The 20,544-nt window shown below is 37.8% G+C and overlaps 1 protein-coding gene across 3 annotated transcripts in view; it reads right to left on the reverse strand.

The window, feature by feature from the left end:
• atm (ATM serine/threonine kinase) overlaps positions 1-19,792 on the reverse strand; it is a 42,785-nt gene extending 22,993 nt beyond the window's left edge. For 2 of the 3 annotated variants that reach the window (XM_056756725.1, XM_056756723.1), the window contains exons 1-27: positions 19,628-19,731; positions 19,384-19,526; positions 18,417-18,538; positions 18,185-18,330; positions 17,771-17,935; positions 17,489-17,654; positions 17,163-17,401; positions 16,199-16,368; positions 15,551-15,723; positions 15,093-15,449; positions 13,869-14,072; positions 11,643-11,744; positions 10,915-11,146; positions 9,258-9,389; positions 9,049-9,174; positions 7,948-8,040; positions 7,649-7,838; positions 7,371-7,564; positions 6,832-6,914; positions 6,015-6,179; positions 4,971-5,046; positions 4,623-4,744; positions 4,423-4,537; positions 2,497-2,667; positions 2,243-2,418; positions 1,867-2,110; positions 478-596 (exon numbers count right to left, since the gene is read on the reverse strand). In XM_056756725.1, the coding sequence (XP_056612703.1) occupies positions 478-596; positions 1,867-2,110; positions 2,243-2,418; positions 2,497-2,667; positions 4,423-4,537; positions 4,623-4,744; positions 4,971-5,046; positions 6,015-6,179; positions 6,832-6,914; positions 7,371-7,564; positions 7,649-7,838; positions 7,948-8,040; positions 9,049-9,174; positions 9,258-9,389; positions 10,915-11,146; positions 11,643-11,744; positions 13,869-14,072; positions 15,093-15,449; positions 15,551-15,723; positions 16,199-16,368; positions 17,163-17,401; positions 17,489-17,654; positions 17,771-17,935; positions 18,185-18,330; positions 18,417-18,538; positions 19,384-19,461 (4,160 nt within the window). In that variant the 5' untranslated portion in view covers positions 19,462-19,526; positions 19,628-19,731. Of the gene's footprint in view, positions 1-477; positions 597-1,866; positions 2,111-2,242; positions 2,419-2,496; positions 2,668-4,422; positions 4,538-4,622; positions 4,745-4,970; positions 5,047-6,014; positions 6,180-6,831; positions 6,915-7,370; positions 7,565-7,648; positions 7,839-7,947; positions 8,041-9,048; positions 9,175-9,257; positions 9,390-10,914; positions 11,147-11,642; positions 11,745-13,868; positions 14,073-15,092; positions 15,450-15,550; positions 15,724-16,198; positions 16,369-17,162; positions 17,402-17,488; positions 17,655-17,770; positions 17,936-18,184; positions 18,331-18,416; positions 18,539-19,383; positions 19,527-19,627 lie in introns of all 3 variants that reach the window. The other variant, XM_056756724.1, reaches the window with a different exon arrangement.
• Positions 19,793-20,544: the final 752 nt, after the last annotated feature.

Genomic DNA, 20,544 nt, shown 5'->3' on the forward strand with positions numbered 1-20,544 from the left:
AAACTAAAAAAGACGAATTTTAATACATTAACAACATTAGTTGACATTTTTCATTTTCTTATTATTAAATAATAAACAAATTAGAGTTTATTAATGAAGTACAATCTTTGACTTATTTTTAACCATAGCAACATATTTGTTTGTGTCAATCATGTGAAACAACAACCTCAAAAACTGTTAAAAGTAACGGCTGCAAAAATGTTACTTTTATATTAATGCAAATACAAATTAAAAATTAAATTTTCATTTTGTTTGTTGGTACAGTGATATTGTACATTATTTTGTAATAAATTAGTTCAAGTAAAATGATTTGAATATAATAAAGATCACACAATCGTGCCAGTAAAGTACCTTTCAATTCAAATACAGGGGAGACAATTGAAATCTTATATTTTATTTTGTGTTTTTTTCATTTTCTTAAAATGTGATCATGTTGTGTTAGTGATTTGTAAGGTGATACGACAAGATACAAAGTACCCAGTAAACTTCTGTAAGTCTCCTTTATCTGCTGTTGGCCCTCCTGCCGTCTCATGCAGCGTCATCAACAGCTCCACCACGATGTCAGGCAGGTTATTGCAAATCAAACTGTCAATTTGCTACAGAACAAAGAAAATACAAAGAAATCACTGCAAGAATAAAGATTTCTCTGTTGGGTTATAGACAAGAAAGATATTTGGAAGAAGGTAAGCAACTGAGATTTCTGGGGCACCATTGACTACCATAGTAGGAAAAGTTTTTGTTGTTGTTGTTCTGTTGAAAGCAAAATAAGATATTATGAAGAATTTGGGAAAGCAATATTGTGTAATGTTGCTGTGTGTTGCAACCACATTGTAAACAAATAATGTGAACGAATAACAAAGTTTTTGAAAGAGTTGACTCTGAATCACAGGAACGAGTCATCTGTCATTCTAATTTCAGTTTCGGGTCAGATTTGCGTCACTCGGTGTAATGCCCGCCTACGTTCCATTTGCGACACTGTTCACGGTAGACCAATCAGATCAGAGTGTGCTGACAGGAAGGTGGGGATTATGGGGAATGATGAATCACCGAACAATCATTTGAGAGTCAGTCAAGAAATGAGGTACTAATAACTCCCTATAATTAAAACTTTAATGTGTTTTTACACCATGTATAACGTACGTAAACTTGTTGTTGGACACTCCATTAACCACTCCATTAAAAATCACTAAATATTTACCATTGAACAGTAGTAAATGCATTAGCTAACCATTTAGTTTTTCAGCATCTATTAATCCCTATTGTTAGTTCATGTCAAAACAGTTATTCATGCTAGTTCAAGGTTCATTAACTAAAGTTAACAGCGACAGTGTTTGATTTTAACAATGTCTTCGTAAATGCTGAAATTAACCGGAACTAACATTAATAAATGCTGTATTAGGATTGTTCATTGTAGGGCTGTCAAACAATTAATCGTGATTAATCGCATCCAGAATAAAAGTTTGTGTTTACATAATATTTGTCTGTGTACTGTGAATATTAATGTTGTGTTCATGAACACACACAAATAAATGCATATATTTACGAAAAATATAAAATATGACAAGTTAATAAACTTTTATTTAGAATTTCAATTATTGGTAAATATAAATTAATACATTTAAATATTTCCTAAATTTGTTCTGTGTTTTTAATGAATATGCACAGTACAAAGATATATATTATGTAAACACATATTATCGATTATTAATCGATAATATTAATTATTATCGATGCGATTAATCGCGATTAATCATTTGACAGCCCATTGTTAGCTAATGTTAGCTAACGCATTGAGTAATTGTTAACAAATAGCACCTTATTGTAAAGCGTTAAGAAAAAAGGAACCGGCGTTATCTATATCCTCACCTGTTTTCCCAGGCAGTTGCTGTCTTTCAGTAAATCATACACCCTGTGGGCTTTCTCTCTCTGTTGGGCCACCTGAGCTTCTTGCCCGGCGAGGGCGAAATGTGGCAGTATGTTCACCATGATCTTGGGGAAGCAGTTGGCCAGCAGTTGCTTCCAGTCCTGACGAAGATGATCGCCGATAGACCTCACCTCCTCAAAGTCGTTCAGAAAGACCAGGTGTGGGATCAGCACATTGTAGGACGACCTGAAAGCGATGAGAAATAAATGACATGAGCTTCATACGAAACTTCCTCTTCTATTTCAAAACGATGTTGGTTTTGGCGAGATGCGCCCATAGGTGAATCAGAATCACAGATAAAACTCTTAAACTCAATACCTGTAAAACTCTTCCAGATCTCTGTAGCCCATCAGTGTGTGGGGGAAGGACTCTAGCGTGTAGCGCGAGTCGGCTTGCGTCTGGTTAAGCCACTCAGCCACTAGGTAATACAGGTGTGAATGAATCAAACTTTCAGGGTCCTTATACCCAAGCGCTCGAGAAACTCCCCTCAGCACCTGCAAACGAGAAAGCGTTTCAATTCACGTTGAATCCCGTCTAAGCGGCAACATCTGACGCCGAGTTCTCAGCTCTACCTTTGTGATGAGCTGTTGGTCGACGGCGTTCTCTTTGTAGGACTGCAAAAGAGCGAAAAGGGCTTGCTTCTCGCACACGGGGCTGCAGGACATCACCAGCGAGAGGCTCTTTAACAAGGTCGCTCGTCGATTAAACGTCTCGTCGGACTCGTCTTCAGGAGAACAGTTTTGCTGCAGCGCATGACGAATTTGCAAGATTTATGCAAATTTGTGGGATACTGTAACCCGTTTTTTTCGAGTGGTTCACATTTGAAATGAAAATTCAGTCATAGTTTAGTTCACGCACCCCCTCATCATTTCAAACCATTTGACTTTCTTCCGCACAACGAAAAATATATTTTGAAGAACGTTATTAACAGCTAGGGATGCACCGATACTACTTTTTCCTTTCCGATCCGATTTCGATATCTGAATTCTGCATATCGGCCGATTCCGATTCTGATCCGATACTAGCACTGTTTTTCATGATCAAAGTAGACTTGCATATTTTAACTTTTATTGCCAGAGGTGGATAGTTAAGCATGTTTACTTTCAAGTACATTTTAATATATCTGTACTTTATCAGAGTACTTTGGACAAAAAATGCTTTCCCACAGTATGAAGCACATCATACTTATTCCACTACAGTCCATAAATAAATGTTTGTTTTTTTACTTTATATCCATGAGTCAATTAAAATCTACCATTTTCCTTTACTTAAGTATTTTTACTTAAAAGTATGATTTTTTTTAAATGTAATTAAGTGCTGTATTAAACTTAAAAATATATACAAAACAAAAATGTGGTCTCATAAAGCACAGATACTTACAAAATGTTTAACAAATAAATCTCTGTTTATTACACAAAACTATCACAGTATAAAATTCTCCAAACTCGCTCATGCACATCCTGGACACAAAATGATGCGCTTAATACATTCGCTTCTACGTTATTTAAAGTCATGCGCATTGAACGCAGAATGATGCGCTTAATGCACCCGCTTCACTCACGCGCATCCCGGATTGAGATGATCCTGTTGTCGCGGGGATCTTTGCTTCCCAAGTTCAAAACAGTTATAACACAAAGAGAAGAGATATGTTATGTCTTTAAATCATAGAACATTGAATCCATCCTAAAGTTAAAAGTTATGTATGAATGACGCATAACATAGACCGCTTCCAGTGCTTGAATCTAATAACGTTACACTCAGCGAGTACCGTCTCCGGCAAAATGCATTTTAAACAAAACCAAAGTCTATTATCTAGTGATTATGAAGTATATTGAAAACATTGGAACGAGAAAGATCCTGACTGTTCCCGGACACGCGCATGCTGGATTGAGATTGACAGATGACCGCACCAGCGGAGGTCAGAGTTTTTTAATTATGCTATATTGGTTTATTCCTCGCATAAAGCTATCGAAATACATGACATCGAAAACAGTGCATGACAACGTTTATGGTAATTTCCTGATAGTTAGTCCTTTATGAAGCTTTAGAGTAACATCCACGGGTATCGCAACGGATCGGACTGAAGAGAACCCGTCAGTCCGATACCCGATCCAGCAAAAAAGACCCGGATCGGCCTCAATTCCGATCCAGAGTATCGGATCGGTGCATCCCTATTAACAGCCCCCCATTCGCTTGCGTTGGTTACAATAGAAGCGAATGGGGTGCCGTGCTGTTCTGTTGCCAACTTTCTTCAAAATATCTTATTTTGTGTTCTTTGGAAGAAAGAAAGTCATATAGGTTTGAAATGACGAGAGGGCGTGAAAACGCTGACAGAATTTTCATTTTGAAGGTAAACGACTCCTTTAAAGGTTGAATTCAACATCACTGTTATATAGTACAGACTTCAAATCTTGTAAATAACGATTTTTATAAATGATGTTTATGTTCATGGTGAGTTAGACTTTAGTTTTTAAATGTACAGCTATATTTACATTTACCTGGCCCCTTATTCGCTCCTGAGCCTTAAGGTAAATGTTCTCAAACGCCATCTGCTGACTCTTCAGAGGTAGCATTGTCTTCTCTCCACCATCCCCTCTTTTTATGAGAAACAGTCTAGAATTTAAAAGGGATGGATCGTTAGGTTCATTTGAAATTAATTTTTTGGAGAGAGAGAGAGGGGTTTCAGTGGATAACCCACCGCTCCACAGACAGCGCTGCCAGCATGCACACGTGATGATGGGGATCTGCCAAAAGAACCACAGATGCCGGTAGATTCTCCTCCTTCACGGTTAGAACCGCCCACTTACAGCACGGGTCCGCCTAACCAACAAATCAACAATGATACAAAACAAACACAAACCCAAACAGCGACAAAACTTTACAATATACTGTACATAAACATACCAAATCAAGGTCTTTACGGTTTTACTCTTAGTTTTGCACAAATTTGCACCGTGATTTTATTTCTCAGTTTATGTCGTTACAAGCTGGCTTTGGCAATTGCTCTAAAACTAGTCATTTTACCTTCATCTTGAATAATTCTTACCTCTAACAAAGCCACTAAACACTGGCCCAGCGCTGCCTTCACAGCTGCAGTGCATTTGCCAGATTTACCCAAGAAACTACAAAGAGGAAAACATGTCAAATGTGTCAAAACATGTGTGAAATTAGAGAAAGAAACAAATTCAAAGCTAAATTGAAATATGACATGGCGATAACTCCCATTTCTATTGGTTCCTTTGGACGAAATCTATTACAATTAGTCACAAGACACGTGAGAACCAATGAGATTTGAAGTTATGGACATGTCACCATATTTAAATTTAAATAAAGTTTCTTCCCGTTTCAATTTCAATCAGAAATATGAATGTTAACTATGAAATATGAACATATCGTTTGACGTTTATGGAATCATTTGGATTGCTGTTATAATGTATGTTTGTGCGTTTTGGAGCTTCCACATTTTGAGTCCCAAGTAACATAAATGACAGCACTTAATTTTTATTTATATGGTTTCTAGGTATGTAACAATTGAACGTGAGCCGGTTGAAAACCGATTATAACGTGTGACGATTCAAATCGGTTGAGTTATGAATTGAATCGCAACACATTTTTTGAACAGCAGGGGCCGCCATGTTCACTGCAAACCTAAACGTGGATATGATGATATTTCTTAAATAAAGAGACTTTTTCTGTTATTAATTTGATTTGAAATTTTAGTTTAGTTTTATTATTTAAATGAAACAACTTTACTATACAAAGAAACGTGAAGCATTTAAGAAATAATACAACGGAAGTTGTTAATTTCTAATTTGTTTCAACTCATTTTGTACAAATAAACCATGAGTAAATGTTGAATAAATGGCATCATGAGATCAGAATCATCAATCGCATCGTGAGCTGAGTGTATCGTTACATCAGTAATGCTTTAGATTCTCAGCTTAATGAATGAAATACACGCTCACGTTAACAGCAGAGCCCACAACTGTTTCAAATAACTTTTTCCTTTTCCTTTGAGTAACCAAACATTACTGTAAAAAATAAACACATTTAAACGTGCAACAGTGAAAGGTGAAGGTGTGCTCCTCACCAGAAACCTGACATAACCTTCAGCAGAGCTCCACGCACATGTGCCATCTCATCTTCCTGCTCGCTCTCAGGAGCCGTGCGGCCCACACAACTGATGGCTGGGATTAAAGCGCACAAGATGGCAGCACACACTTCCTGGTCTTGTCGGTAGAGAGAACAAACATCACTGCGAGAGAAATCAAAAAGCATTACAAAAATCTAAAAAAACTTAGATCTGCAACTCTTAGGGTGTGTTCACATATGTCATCTTTGGTTCGATTAAAACAAACTCCGGTGCAATTGCTCTGTTAGTGCGGTTTATTTGTGTAAGTGTGAACACTGCCACCCGAACCCAGGTGCGCACCAAAAAAGCGGTCTGAGACCGCTTAAAAGATGGGTCTCGGTCCAGTTTCAAACGAACGTAATATAGGAAGTGATAACAGTAGATGAGCCGAAAGTGGTTTGGTAATAAAAAAGGAGTGTTTATGCACATGTAACGGAGGAATTCCTGCCGCCGTTTTGACTGCTTTAAACACTACATGTGGTCTTAGCCAGTAACCGGCTTGCAAAAAAATACCCTCATATGCGGAGCCGTACACATGTGTTACCAAGCACACAGCATTGTTATGGATGTCCGGTAAGGACGATTTCAAAACATAAATCATAAAAGATATCCAGTCGCGACTTTACACGTAAGCTGTATCATTAGGTTCGCTGTTAAAATGCCAGTCTGAACGCCAAGCAAACCAGGACTGAATTTTTTATTTTCAAAAGATCCGAATTACAAATATGAACGCACCCTAAGCATTAAGCGAAGAACTTGAGTAAAGTTTTCCTACGCCAGAGGTCTGAGAAGAGCATCCCATTCTTCAGGAGCCAAAGATGCCACCTCGGCTGGAAGTTTCTTCAGCAAAGTGAGATACTACACAACAAAGCAAAGACTTGGATACATGACAGCAAAGATTATTCCAATAAGGTATATTACACACATTCCTCCTTCCCACTAAACAAGTATCGAATTCGTCACATCTCAAAATCTTAAAGGAGTAGTTCCCCTTTGAAATGAAAAGTCTGACATTGTTTACTCACCATCCCGTCATTTTAATCCTGTTTGACTTTCTTTCTTCCACGGAACACAAAAGAAGATATTTTGCTGAATCCCCCCATTCGCTTGCATTGGTAGCAATAGAAGTGAATGGGGGGCTGTGCTGTTCTCTTACCGACATTTTTCAAAATATCTTCTTTTGTGTTCTGCGGAAGAAGAGAGTCAAACAGGTTTGAAATGACAAGGGGTGTGACAGAATTTTCATTTTGAAGGTGAACTTCTCCTTTAAGCCAGCACATTGACAAAGCATCTTATACATGTGAATATAATCACCATGTTGAGGTGTAACGGCTGAGAGAAGTCTGTGAGGTCCAGCAGTTTCAGCAGCTTGCGTTGTGTGTCTACAGGTTTAAAAGAGAACCTGCCGTTGAGCTCCGAGGACGCACACAGTGACAAGAATCCAAGCACAGACAGGAAGGCTAAGTCCTGTTTAGCTAAATGCTGCTCGGATAAAGCGCTCTTTGCCCCTGTGATCAAACACAAAAACATTCAATTAATCGACAAAGAGAGTACACACTCAGTGATATCGCGATGGTTTTTCAAGGCATTACCTGTGCTGAACTTTGAATCCCCAGCTTCTTCATTATGCTGGTTCGGTCTGGAGGTGTTGTGGTGTGGTCCATCTCCGTCTTCAAACAGGTCAATTTCCTCCCGATTGTCGATTTGGGTCCTGCTAACATCCATGTCTTCATCCATTGGCTCATTCTCCATGACCGCGTCTTTTTTACCCGAGTTACTCAGCTATGGATGTGAAAGTTTGCATCGGTTGACTGGTTCAGGGGTAGATAATCGACAGGTAGCATGGTATTCATTTGGTTCTATGTAAAAACGAGTACAATTGAAGTCTTACCAACTGCTTCGATAGATCACCCAGATCATTCAACAACCTTGCAGGCAGCGTCTTCATAAATAAATTGCGGGAGATGCTGTAAACGTTGTCCTCCTAGGAAAGAACAGCGAATAAGAAATACATTTTATTTTTCAGTATTTTACTATTCGTACTTAAAGGGATACTCTCCAAAAACATGAAAATTCTGTCATCGTTTATTCACCCTCGTCAAAAGCTGTACACCGCAAAAAATGACATTCTTACTAAGCATTTTTTGTCTTGTTTTTTGTGAAAATATTCTTAAAGCAATCAACCCATAACTTGACAAGAAAAGTGACCAGAGATATTTAGTTTTATGACAAATAATATAAGAATTAAGTAAGTTTGGTAAAAACAAGTTAAAAAATCTGTCCACGAGGAAAAATCCTGTTGGCAGATTTTTTGCTCGTTTTTACCACAAATTTACTTAATTATTATACTATTATTCTTAAAACAAGTCCAAATTTCTTAGGACACTTTTTTTGTCAAGTAATTGTGTTTTGCTTTGAGAATGTTTAGATATTTGTACTACATAACAAGACAGAGACACTTAAGCCCATTGCACATTAAATCCGAAATTTGCGCACGTCAAAAAATAAATACGACCTCATGTTGTGTCCATGACATTTACACACTGTCTCCGATATGTTCGTCTGTCAGAAAAAATAATTAGGGCCGGGTTTAGTTTTCTTCTTTATTCGCATCTGTCAAGCATTTTGAGTGGCCTTTTTAACAATTTAGAGACACCGTACAAACGAGAGCCAAAAACGAAAAAATATAAATTTTCTGACTGTATGTGCGAAGATGTAATTTTGTACATTGTATGACTTTCTTCCACAGAACACAAAAGAAGATATATTGAAGAAAGTCAGCAACTAATTGACTTAAAAACCAATGCAAGTGAATGGTGGCTGTTCGGTTGCCAATGTTCTTAAAAATATCTTCTTTTGTTTTCTGCGGTCATACAGCTTTGAAATGACAAGAGGGTGAGTAAACAATGGCAGAATTTTCCTTTTTGGGTGAACTATCACTTTAAGGAGAAAAGTTACGAGGTGAAATACTTGATTTAAAATATCATCTTACCTTTTCTCTTTTGCTGAGACTATGTGAGCACAGCTGCATGACAGTTTGAATTGTTGCGATGGTGTCATTCTCTGCAAGTTTGCTCTTCGCTGTCGATACGTAATGGCTAAATTCTTGAACCAGTGCCTGCAAAGAAACAAAATATGTCAACGTTACTCCCTATTTTAAATAGTGAAAAGAAACAACACTTCAAAGCACACGAATCTGACCTTGGCTTTGAGGAAGAGTGGAGAGTGACAGGCCTGTTCTTCCGTGAGAAGCCCAATACACACGTATGCCGAGAGAACTCCGGTCAGCAGAAACACACAGCGTAACACACACTCATGAGGAGCGTTCACACCCTGTGCAGTTTCAGTAAGATACACATTTATGGAGAATGCTTATAACCAAACAGATGTTGCTCCCCATTGACTCCCATAGTAGGAAAAATTACTTTATATAAATTTTGTTCTGTTGAACACAAAAGAAGATATTTTGAAGAATGAAGGACAGCAAACAGTTCTGGGGCACTTTTGACTAGCATTGTATTTTTTCCTACTGTGGGAGTCAACGGGGGGCGAGATCTGTTTGCTTATAAGCATTCTTCCAAATATCTTTCTCTGTGTTCATCAGAACAAATAAATGTATACAGATTTGGAACAACTCGAAGGTGAGTATATGATGAATGAATTTTCATTTTTGGGGAGAAGTAAACCTTTAAAACAGTTCTTAAAATTTTTCTCAAGATTAATAAGAATCCCAAATCTCGACACAAAGACATTTTGGCCATGCTATCGTAAACAACATTTAACACATCACATGCTAATATATAAATACGGTTTCATCTTAACAACATAAACAAACGTTACTGCACATGCGCACTTTTGTGACCCTAGCTGAACTTCCGGTACACATTCACAAACAATCGAGCGCCTGTAGATTATTAATGATAACAATCAAAAGAAACCGAGAAGAAGCGTTACTTGGCTAAACTTGTCTCTCCAATATTTAGAATTTAGACTGCGATACCAAGCTCTACCACTAGATGTCAATGTACCTCACGCTTTCTTTATATGCGACCAAACTAAAGGACCAACTCAACAAATTGTTTATTTAATAAAATGAACATACAACAAAGTTCAACAAATAATTGATTTACTACAATTATTATACAGTAAAATAATGATTCAAATGAATATTAACATTCATTTTCTGTAGCTCAGTGGTAAGAGCATTGCATTGAAAACGCAAGGTTGTGGGTTCGATCACAGGGGATTGCACATACCTATGTATAAATGTATAGGATAATGTAAGTCGCTTTGGATAAAAGCGTCTGCCAAATGCATAAATGTAATGTAAATGCAAATTAGATTAAATATAAATAGTTATATTATTAGACACTTGCCAAACCCAAACCGAAAAAACCAGGCGCGCTTAAAGAAACGATCTATAGGTAAATAAGAACGCGAGGTGCTTGTTACACAAATAAAGTTTATTGTGTGAGTATCATTTCACTCTAACGAAAAAAATTAAGATGTTTGAGAACTTATTTGAGAACTTTTTAAGAAATGTTTCTGCGGCCGTTTCTGTTGGAGAATGGCACTTTTGTACGAACTTCCTGTAATTTATCTTAAGAACGATCTTATATTTTGCCTTACGAACATTTGGGGGTCATTTCTCAGCCAAACTTGATGTGTGAATTATTCAAGAATAATAAGATAAATTAATTCCCATGTAATTCAATTAATTACATCAAAAGTTTGAAACGCTTGACAGCCATCATTCTTTCATAACACATACAACTATGCATATGCATTAAGTCTAGTTAATGTCTGATGTTAGTGACCCTAATCGTTTAATATTAATATACCATGACGCTATACTCACATCAGGAGAGTAGCAGTTAAAGAGTTGCTCAGTCACAGACAGAAGACTCGTCTCCAGTTTGGTCCTGAGAGTTTGAATAACAGTGAACTGTGGCTTGTCTAAACAAACACTTTCTCCCCGAGCTTTTACTGTAGAGCAGGAAGGCATGTCATCAAAACTGAACTGCAGATACAGACTCTCCACCTCCCCTAAACTTTCTTTCTCCTCTGTGTGGACACTAGAAGCAGAGAAGCTGTATAGAAATTGAAACAAAGATCTTATATTTATTTTACTTGTTCACGTAAAGTAAGGAAAGCAGTAAATCAGATTGTGGGCCACTGATATAGTTAATATTTAACACATTTACAATAAGGTGACCAGACGTCCCTGTTCCCGGGGACAAAAAGCATATATGTGTTTCATCAAAGATATTAATATTAACAAAGACGCGTCACTACCATTGACATGAATGGGGAGGAATGCAACGCTCAATATGGCCGCCCTAGCGAAGCTTTGCACATCTATAGTATCTAGGGCAACATTGTTTTTTAAGCGCAGTTTGATCACAGGAAACAAACGTTATTGGACGGTTTGCGCCTTTTTCAAATGTTGTTTTTAAATATCTCGTTTAATTGGGATTTTAGTCTGAGATTCTAGAAATATCAGTATTCCCAATTCACAACTTGTTTGAATAGTGGTACGAGTGGCACGACTTCCCTAAACGTACTTTGGTATCATGCAGTACTCACCTCTCAGACAACAGACTGCCCATCAGAAACATCACACCTGCCCTGCTGTCTTTAAGTGTCAAAGACACCAAAATCCTAGGAATGAGGTGCAGTGGGAAATCCCTAAAAGCACCAAAAACAACATTAACATTCACAGTAATAAAAAGAAATAAAAAAACACTTACCCTTTCTCTCAACAAGTATTGGTGTGGCTTTTGTTGAAAACCAGTAACTTTGTACTGGCACCTACTGGATTATTGCTCCAGTATGACATATCGCTTATTGCGGCCTAAACCATTTTGAATGATGTTAAAGGAGTAGTTCACTGGCTAACAGTCATTTGAGCTTTGACAAGAGTTAAAGGTTTCCTCAGATGAGCACCCTCAAAAAGTTGGCATGATTTATTAGGGTCTGCATGAAATGTCTGGAACATATTTTGCTTAAAAACACTCTATGTTTGTGTAAACAAAACCCTTCTTGCCTCATCAAAAACAGCTCTGCTCACAGCAACCCGTTTTGGTGCATGTTTCTTTAAATGATAATGAGTTACAGCAAACCCCAACCCCCTTCTGTCCTGCGTGTCAACACACGCATAGTACTGGCATGGCAATGGCTTAGCTAAATTATATCTCCTGAATTCCTCTGGGGTTAGTTTCGTCTTAAACGTCTCTGTAGACTAAAAATTCCGTCACAGCAAACAGTGCTCACGTTGTGCGTGTTTGTTTGCCTAAAATCCACGGATTGCGCACCTGCAGATCTCAGCAGAAAAACGTGGATTTAAGAGCTTGTCATTGACAAGTTATAACGTTATACACACAACGTGAAAGCATAACCTAGTAAGCTGTGAATTATTTTTCAGCCTACAAATGATTTGAGATGTTCAAAAGAAACTAACCTGCAGTGTTCGCCGCTGTTCATTAGCAAAACAATCATCTTGCCGCAGCTAAACATATTAACTTGCATAATGTATTAACAATCATACAGCTAAACTCCAAGTTTAACACTGGCTTCGAATGTTCTATTTAGCGTGTGACTGACTCCCTTCGCTATCATATGCTAATGTTATCCTCCTATATATATGGTACCTTTACGTCAATTCAGACTGTTGATAAATATTACTCACTTACTCACGATCACTTTTGAGGAACAAATTTGAAGCTAATCCTCCTTGTACTGTCCCAGGTTGAAAAAGCACTCCGGCTTGAAGTCATTCGTGCAAACAAGCAGGTTTTACTTATGGTTTCTGAGGGATTTCCACTAAAAATAAAATAGATCCAGCCCTTTCTCTTCCTAGGATTGGATTCTGTGCAGCGACTATATCGCATGTTGTCATTGAACTTTAGCCATGGCGTCACGTACAGCGCTGTCGATTGTGAAAACCACAATGGCGGAGCGCGGTGGGCTGAACGGTGTAGATTAAGGGGCGTTAACATTATTAATTTAAAATCCGCTTTGAACATAACAACCAGAGCGAAACCTGAACGGCTCGATTTCACATGGTTGCAGGGAAAGGCACATCAAAACCAACTTACTGGGTTCTTATTTTTCACGTTTTCTGGGTTGCTAGATGCACCGGGGACCCGATTATAGCACAGAAAAAGTGTGGTTTTCATATGATGTCATCTTTAAGGCAACTGCACATTGCGACAGAAATTTTTGCACGTTTTTGACAATTCAGAGATACCGTGCAAACGACCGCCAAATAAAAAATGTCGGACTGTATGTGCAAAGACCTTTCAGTTCTGCCTAACCTTTGACCTTGCGCATGATGTAATTCATGTCTTAAAGAATGAATGCATCTCGCAGAAAGCAAGGGCTCGCACTACATAGAACTGTTTACAACAGAGGAGAACCAACATGGTACAAAGTATGTGACTGTTACAAAGAGTACATGAGGATAAGTCACCAACTAAATTCTTTTCTTTTTTTGGTGAACTATTCCTTTAGGATGCACTTTATTACTGCTATGATGTTCTAGGTGCTTCTTGGCATGTTGATGTTTTGTTCATAAGGTGTTCTGGGTGGTTCCCCCAAAAAAACGCACGCCCCAAGATACAGTATATCATCCATAGATATGACTTTTTAATGACAAAAGTCCATTTTATCGCCCAATTAATTGACCGTTTGTTTAAAAAGGAAGTAGCAAACACACATGTCAATGGTTAAACCAATAGTTGAAAACTTAAAACGGAGCCCTAGGAGTCAGAATGTGTGACTCACATGAGCGTGAATATAAAGACGTCTGACCTGGTGATAATCAGGTGAGGTTTACAGTTGTCCTCCGTCTCCTCACTCTGTTCATTCATGAGCAGCCAGCTGATGATGGAGTCTCTGAGGGTGGGCATCTCTCCACCCGTCTCCATGTGAAGGCCACCAGTGAAGTCACTGCTGTGAACGCTGTTAGGAACGGAGTGCTTCAACAGAGCCTGCGTAAGGCAGAGGGTACTAGTGCTGAGGAGAACAACAACAAGAAACATCAGCTACAGTTTACAAACATAAACTTTGAATATTTCAAGTTAAATACAAATAAAAGATACGTTTCTTAGTTTAATGCCACTAGAATTATCAAACAATTTTTCGAAATACTTGACCCTTCCATTTGTCGGCTAAAGTTTTAAAGTAAATAAAGACATTGTAGAAATATGAAATATTTTTTTAAATGAATATATTATTAATTTAAAAACTGCACAATAAAGGAGAAATCTGCATCTTGTGCAAAAGTTGTAATGTTAAAAAGGAAAGATTATTATTTTGTAACTTTCAGTTACATTTTGTTTTCTTACTTTTTTTAGCTAATTTTGTCACATTGTTCAGTTCTGTATACAGTACATTTTAATATTGATCTTCACTTTCAAGAGGTGCAGATAGGAGAAAGAATTTAATACCTAAATTTATGACATATATAAAAAATACTACATCTTACAATTTTTGCATTTATTTCTAAAGCACCTCTTAATTAAATGTAAATATTAAATTATATAGAGAGAAAATTACTGAACAATGTGACCAAAGTAAAAGTAAAAAAATCTGTGCTTTCTATCATTTAAATATTAAATTTATTTAGTTCCTGTTTTTTTATTTGGCATCTAACATTAAAATAATTTCTTAATCCTACATTTTTACGGGACATCTAACCTTTATAATAATTTTATTGTAATGTAGTTCCTGTATTTTTTTAAATTCCAAAATATTAAATATATGCAATTTCATATTTTAGTTCATATGTTGTTTATTTGTTATCTAAAATTTATTTTATTTTAATATAATCAAGATGTAAGTTTATGCATGTAGCAACTACTTCAATTCGTGTTTGGTAACGCATGACAGCAGCATTTAATCTTATTAAAAAGTAAAAATAGCATACATTAATGCTTAAAAACTATATTAAAATAATTCAATAAAAAATCTTTAATGGTCAATTCTATAAACACACTTAACTTTAACTATTAACGGTAAGAAAAAAAAACTCACAGAGAAGGTTTGCAAACAGCCCCAGAGAAGACTTTCCAGAACTCTCTATCGACCGGCACCAGGGATTCTTGCACCATGGTATGCAACAGTTCCAGACACAGAGTCCCGGTCTGAGCTGAACCGATTCCTCTCAGAGCCAGTGCCCAAACTTTGGCCCACAGACGGCTGACTTCAGCTGAGTGACATGAGGCATGGCAGAGCGCCACCTCCCTCAGACAGCGCAGGACATATGGTCCTCTCTCTCCCCGTCGCTGCTGTTCACCCTGGAGCTGGCACAGTAACCCCAGCAGAGGCACCAGCTCATCGGCCGGCAAGATGGAGGGATACTTTGATATCAGGGCGGCCGTGACCTGTAACCTGTCGGTGGACCGACAGATGAGATTGTGTGCTGATATTGTACTACTTCGAGGCACAGCCTCCAATCTTTGACACTTTTCAAGATAAAAAAAAAAACCTACCAGGGTATCGTATCGAAGTCGCTAAGGTTGGGCTGCAGTTTCGACCGAATCACCTCCCAGTTTGTCAACGGCTGCTCAATTCGCCTGCGCTTGCAGTTCTGGGGACTGTCTCGCTGAGTATCCCGATACAGAGATGATGTCACTTCCTGAACATGAGTGCCTTGACTAAACAACTACAGACGACACACATTTATTATTACGGATTCAATTATCAACAAATAATAATCATTTTCAAACATGAAATAAAAAACGTTTTATAGCGCTTAGTGATGTGTTAAAGGGATAGTTCAGCCAAAAATTTAACTTCTTTCACTCGCTTGCCATTCCAGGTGTGTGTGTGTGTGTTTGTGTGTGTTCTCTTTCTTCCGTTTGTTTACATGGATACGCACATTGGGCCTCATTCATGAAAAATGTAAATTTGTACGAAAAAAATGTACACCAGCTCCATACCATGTGTAAATAGTCTGTAAAACCGCACGTAACGTTCAGTATTATTTAAACTGATAAACATTAACTGATGACACTGTATTTTGATGCACTATGAATCATAATTATATTTCACGAATTCTTCTGCCCTGTCTTTTTTCATGTTTTACTTTGGGTAAAACACAGAGCAGAGATTTGTGATTAAACATCAACATAAATCACCTGGTGGCAAACATCGGCCGTCAGCTCAATGAGGTTTTCTTTGACGGCTATGTGACGAGAGCCTGTGGCATACTTTCCTCTGCTTCCTATCTGACCGATCTCACTGATGAGGGCTTCATAAAGGGTGTAGAGCTGACCCTGCCATCTGACCCAGTCCTTCGCATGAGCACCTGTGCCAACGAAGCATCTTGGTTAAATCTTTATAGAAAGATGCAACGGGCAATGAGAATATCACTTTGTGGAAAATACTGTATATTTTTTACGGCTGGGCGATATATCGTGGAATTCTTATGCTCAGTTTTCTCGATGAATTACAGTTAAATGCTGCCCACACCAATAGGGCGGTGAGGTTGACGTCCGATCCAGCGGACAATGAGGCGTCTAGTTAACATATACATGTCTATGGGTCATATTCTATCACTGTTCTTCAAACCTTTTCAGGTATTTTCATGATAATAAAGTATATTTATAATGAATATGATTGATGAGCGTTGCTTTGTCAAATCCACGTTATAAACAACTCAATCTGATCAAAGAGACGTTGTTCATTGAAGAGCTTTGCATAAAAGTTGAACCAGTTTCAGAATGGATTTACACATGTATAATAAGTGTGAATGGTGAGATATATAGCCCAGCCCAAATTATCATCATTACTGTCAAAGCTAAAACATGCATTTTTGTTTGACTTTCTTTGTGCAAAATGAGACGTTTTAATGCAGTGGACCATGATTTTTCCGTTTTCATTACAACTGCTTAACAGTCCTGCACAATCCTCAAATATTTTTCACAGTGCTTTATCCTAAATGTTCGCTCAAACATCTATCTTCCCAAAGCCTTAACAATGTATGAAGGGTCAAGTAGCCTACATTGAAAACTCAGGCAGCTTTTAATTTTTCTCATTTACATGTTTCTTTAATGAGTCTTCCAAAATGAGATGTGTTGTAAACTGCTTTTGTTTCAGTACCTGTCTCGGGAGTCTTGGCTCCTTTGGGATGATGAACGCAGATCTGAAGGTAGAAAAACTTCACTAACTCTTCCTTGAGCACTGAAATGGGTCTCATCTGCGTGTAAACATACAGCATAGACGGCAGAACGTCTTCACCCAGAGCGCACACTCTTTTCCTGCTGGACAGAACCACTGAACGCAGAAACACGTTGGCAGCCGTTACCAGATTCTCCAGAACCATCAGCTGCTTTTCGGCCCTGAGGAGGAACATGACAAAACAAGTTGGATATATGTTACAAACAAATAACGTGAGACCTGTAAATGACAAAAAACAAGTGACGGACCTGGTGTTGCTTAGAGCCTTTCGGAAAAACTTAAAGAGACCGTGGGACAACCCCTCAGCCTGAAGACAACAGCCCTGAACCACGGTGAAGATTATCCGACTCACTTGGACTCTGTTTATATACTTGGAGCTTTTATTGAAAAGCCCACAATACAGATCCAACAGACCTGCACCACAAATATATAAAAAAAACGAAAGGTGGCGTTCAGTAGTATCTTTATTTTCTGACAGTATGTGCATTTCGTGGGATTGAATCCCATCATCTAGCCATCGAGGTACTTACTGTGCCACTGTTGCTGGTTCATCTCACACCAGTATTTTCTAACCGATAAGATGTTCTTCAAGAGAATAGAGCTGTAGTCTTCACCATACGCCGCACAGCTGAACGGACCCTGTAGGACCTCCACCACGTGGGACATCAATTCACCACACTTTAACTTTGGACCACCTGAGGATTAGATGAGACTTTTCAAACCTTTTCCAACAAGTCGGTGAACTAGGTTTCCTGCCTGGCCAAGCTTGTTAGGGTGGTCTGGTTTGAGGATTTTTAAAATCAGTTTTAAATTCCAGCTAGCTGGCTCACTAGGCTCGTTAAAGACATTTTTCATAAGAAAAAAACATATTTAATGCTAAGTGTGAGTGTTATTCTTATTAAAACTTGATAGCAACTGAGTACTAGTTAAAGCTCAGACATTACGTTGATTGGCACATTTGATGAAAAACTTCATCAGGCTGCTGATTTCCTGCATTTTTTTCTGCCGGTTGGCCTGCGTGGAGGCAGAAACATTGGCTTTCCCCGATTGCAAGAGCTCTGTCTCTTTCTGAAGAAACCTCTGCAGGAATCTATTAAACAAGTAGAATTATTATTGTAAGACATTAACAGCAGAACACGTTTACTGTGGATGTTGAAAGGAGGGAATATAACAGACCGGAAAACTGCATCCCAGGTGAGTTGTTTAGAGCCCTTGGGTGCTCTGCATCCAGACAAACGATCAAGTTCCTCGAGCGTCCCCGGCGCACGGATGAGTCTCCTGAACCGATCCACCTCTTTCTGTTGGACAAAAGAAGAGACAAAACTGATGATGCATTTTAAAAAAAGTCAATGATATTTAGTCAGTGCCATAAATAAGTCTGGCTTACATGTTAATTTAAGTATTAATTATCAATTTCAAAACAACATATTAAAACAAACAAAGAGTTTGGTTCCAAAATGAGGTAACTCTGTTTTTAAAATGTTTCAGAAATCATGCTCTTTATTATGTTATCAAGTTTTTTTGTGTGTTTTATTGAGTTACTCGGTTGTATTTCGGAGTTATTGTGGCTTAAATCAAACAAACTAACTGCAGTTTGATTAATATTAATTGGAATGCAAAATATGAAAAATGATTTATTTTTCTTTTAAACAGAGTTATTGAGTTATTTTGGAACCAAACTCTTCAAATATTTACAGAAATGTAAACAAATTGTTAATACATATAAGTGCTGGTATTTATCTGAATGTATTGACTGTAATGTCAACAATATGTGTATAATTTAAATGTTTATTTCAAGCTTCAAAAATATCTTTGAACCCCAGATTCTTAATACACTCTTTGTCTACACATCATATCAATTTAGTTTAAGCTACACATGGCATTTAAAACGATTATAAATATAATCTTGTTTCTTATGCTGTATGTATTACACTTTGAGTAATTTACAGTAAAAATAAAATGCACTTTATAACAACACTTACATCATTAATATGAAATTCCACTTGCAAATTAAAATTAAAAGTTCAAAGCAAGTTTTCACATTTCAAATTTAGAAAACTACTGACGCATGTGTCACATTTATCAGTGTTGTGTGCTTGTTTACTTCTATCAGATCTGGTTAAAGATGAAATGTCACACACACCTTTCTCTCTGTAGCTTTATCATTGTCTAGTCCTCGACAGCACACTAACAGCTCGTGCAGCACCAGACTCATTGTCATTCAGAGGAGACAATTCATCAGGTGTGTATTGACAACAACATGTACAGTGATCTGTTTGACAAGTGCTGCAAAACAAACATAATCCGGCGTCAAAACTAATAATCCTACCAAACACAGAGAATAGATGTCATGTAAAATGTATGTTTAAAAAAGTTTTTTAGCTTACAGTCATATATTTATCATCCTCTTGTTTTACTTTCATACATACTCGTAGCAGCTCCTCAGTGCCCATGTGACAGACCCGCCTTCTACTTTTCTGGCTTCCACTTCTGCTGCTTGAGAGCCGCATGAAGTTCTCATTACTGCCAACTAACGGACGGACGGAGAAGCTACAAAGCTCAAACAAGACTACATCAACGAAGTCTCCGCACTCGGCGGGCAAAATTTCCAACGCCTCCCGCCAGCTTTTTCACTCATTGATTGATCGAGTCATATCCGCTTGAATTGGGGTTGGAAAAGACAAATATCACTAAAACCGCCGACATAGATCACGTCAAAAGAACACATTTTGATTCGTATTGCATGTCGAACTAGCATGTAATCAGTCTCAGGATATTCTTTTTTTGACATCAACAATTCAATTGTTAATAGTAAAAAAAAAAAATCTGGAATGGAATATCTAGCTGCAATTGCTATTTTTGATATCAGTAGTTACATTTTCACTTGTAAAAATGTGAAATCACATCATCACTATCTGAAATGTATTCTTGATGACAAAAATTGAACGAAAAAGTAATTAGGAGCAAAGATAAAGTGTTTTGATTGTGGAGGGGATCTGCATATCGTAAGTTTTTTTACTTGAACCTAAGTGTTGTATTTGTGTTGTTGACACTAGTCAAACATTCAAAGAAACATAATGAGTCATTATGGCTGTATTAGGTTTGTTCAAGAACCTAAAAGACAAAACATGACATTCCAGCATAAATAGAAAACAAATTTAAGAACTTAACCAGATTTCGTTCTATGAGGTCTCCCAGGTCCAGGCCGCCCAGGTCCAGGTCTTCCATGTCCTGGCCAACCGGGTCCGGGCCGCCCAGATTTTCCATGTCAAGGTCTTCCTGGTCTTCCAGGACCGGGCCGCCC

The sequence above is a fragment of the Triplophysa dalaica genome, chromosome 9 (assembly GCF_015846415.1).
Source record: "Triplophysa dalaica isolate WHDGS20190420 chromosome 9, ASM1584641v1, whole genome shotgun sequence".
NCBI lineage: Eukaryota > Metazoa > Chordata > Actinopteri > Cypriniformes > Nemacheilidae > Triplophysa > Triplophysa dalaica.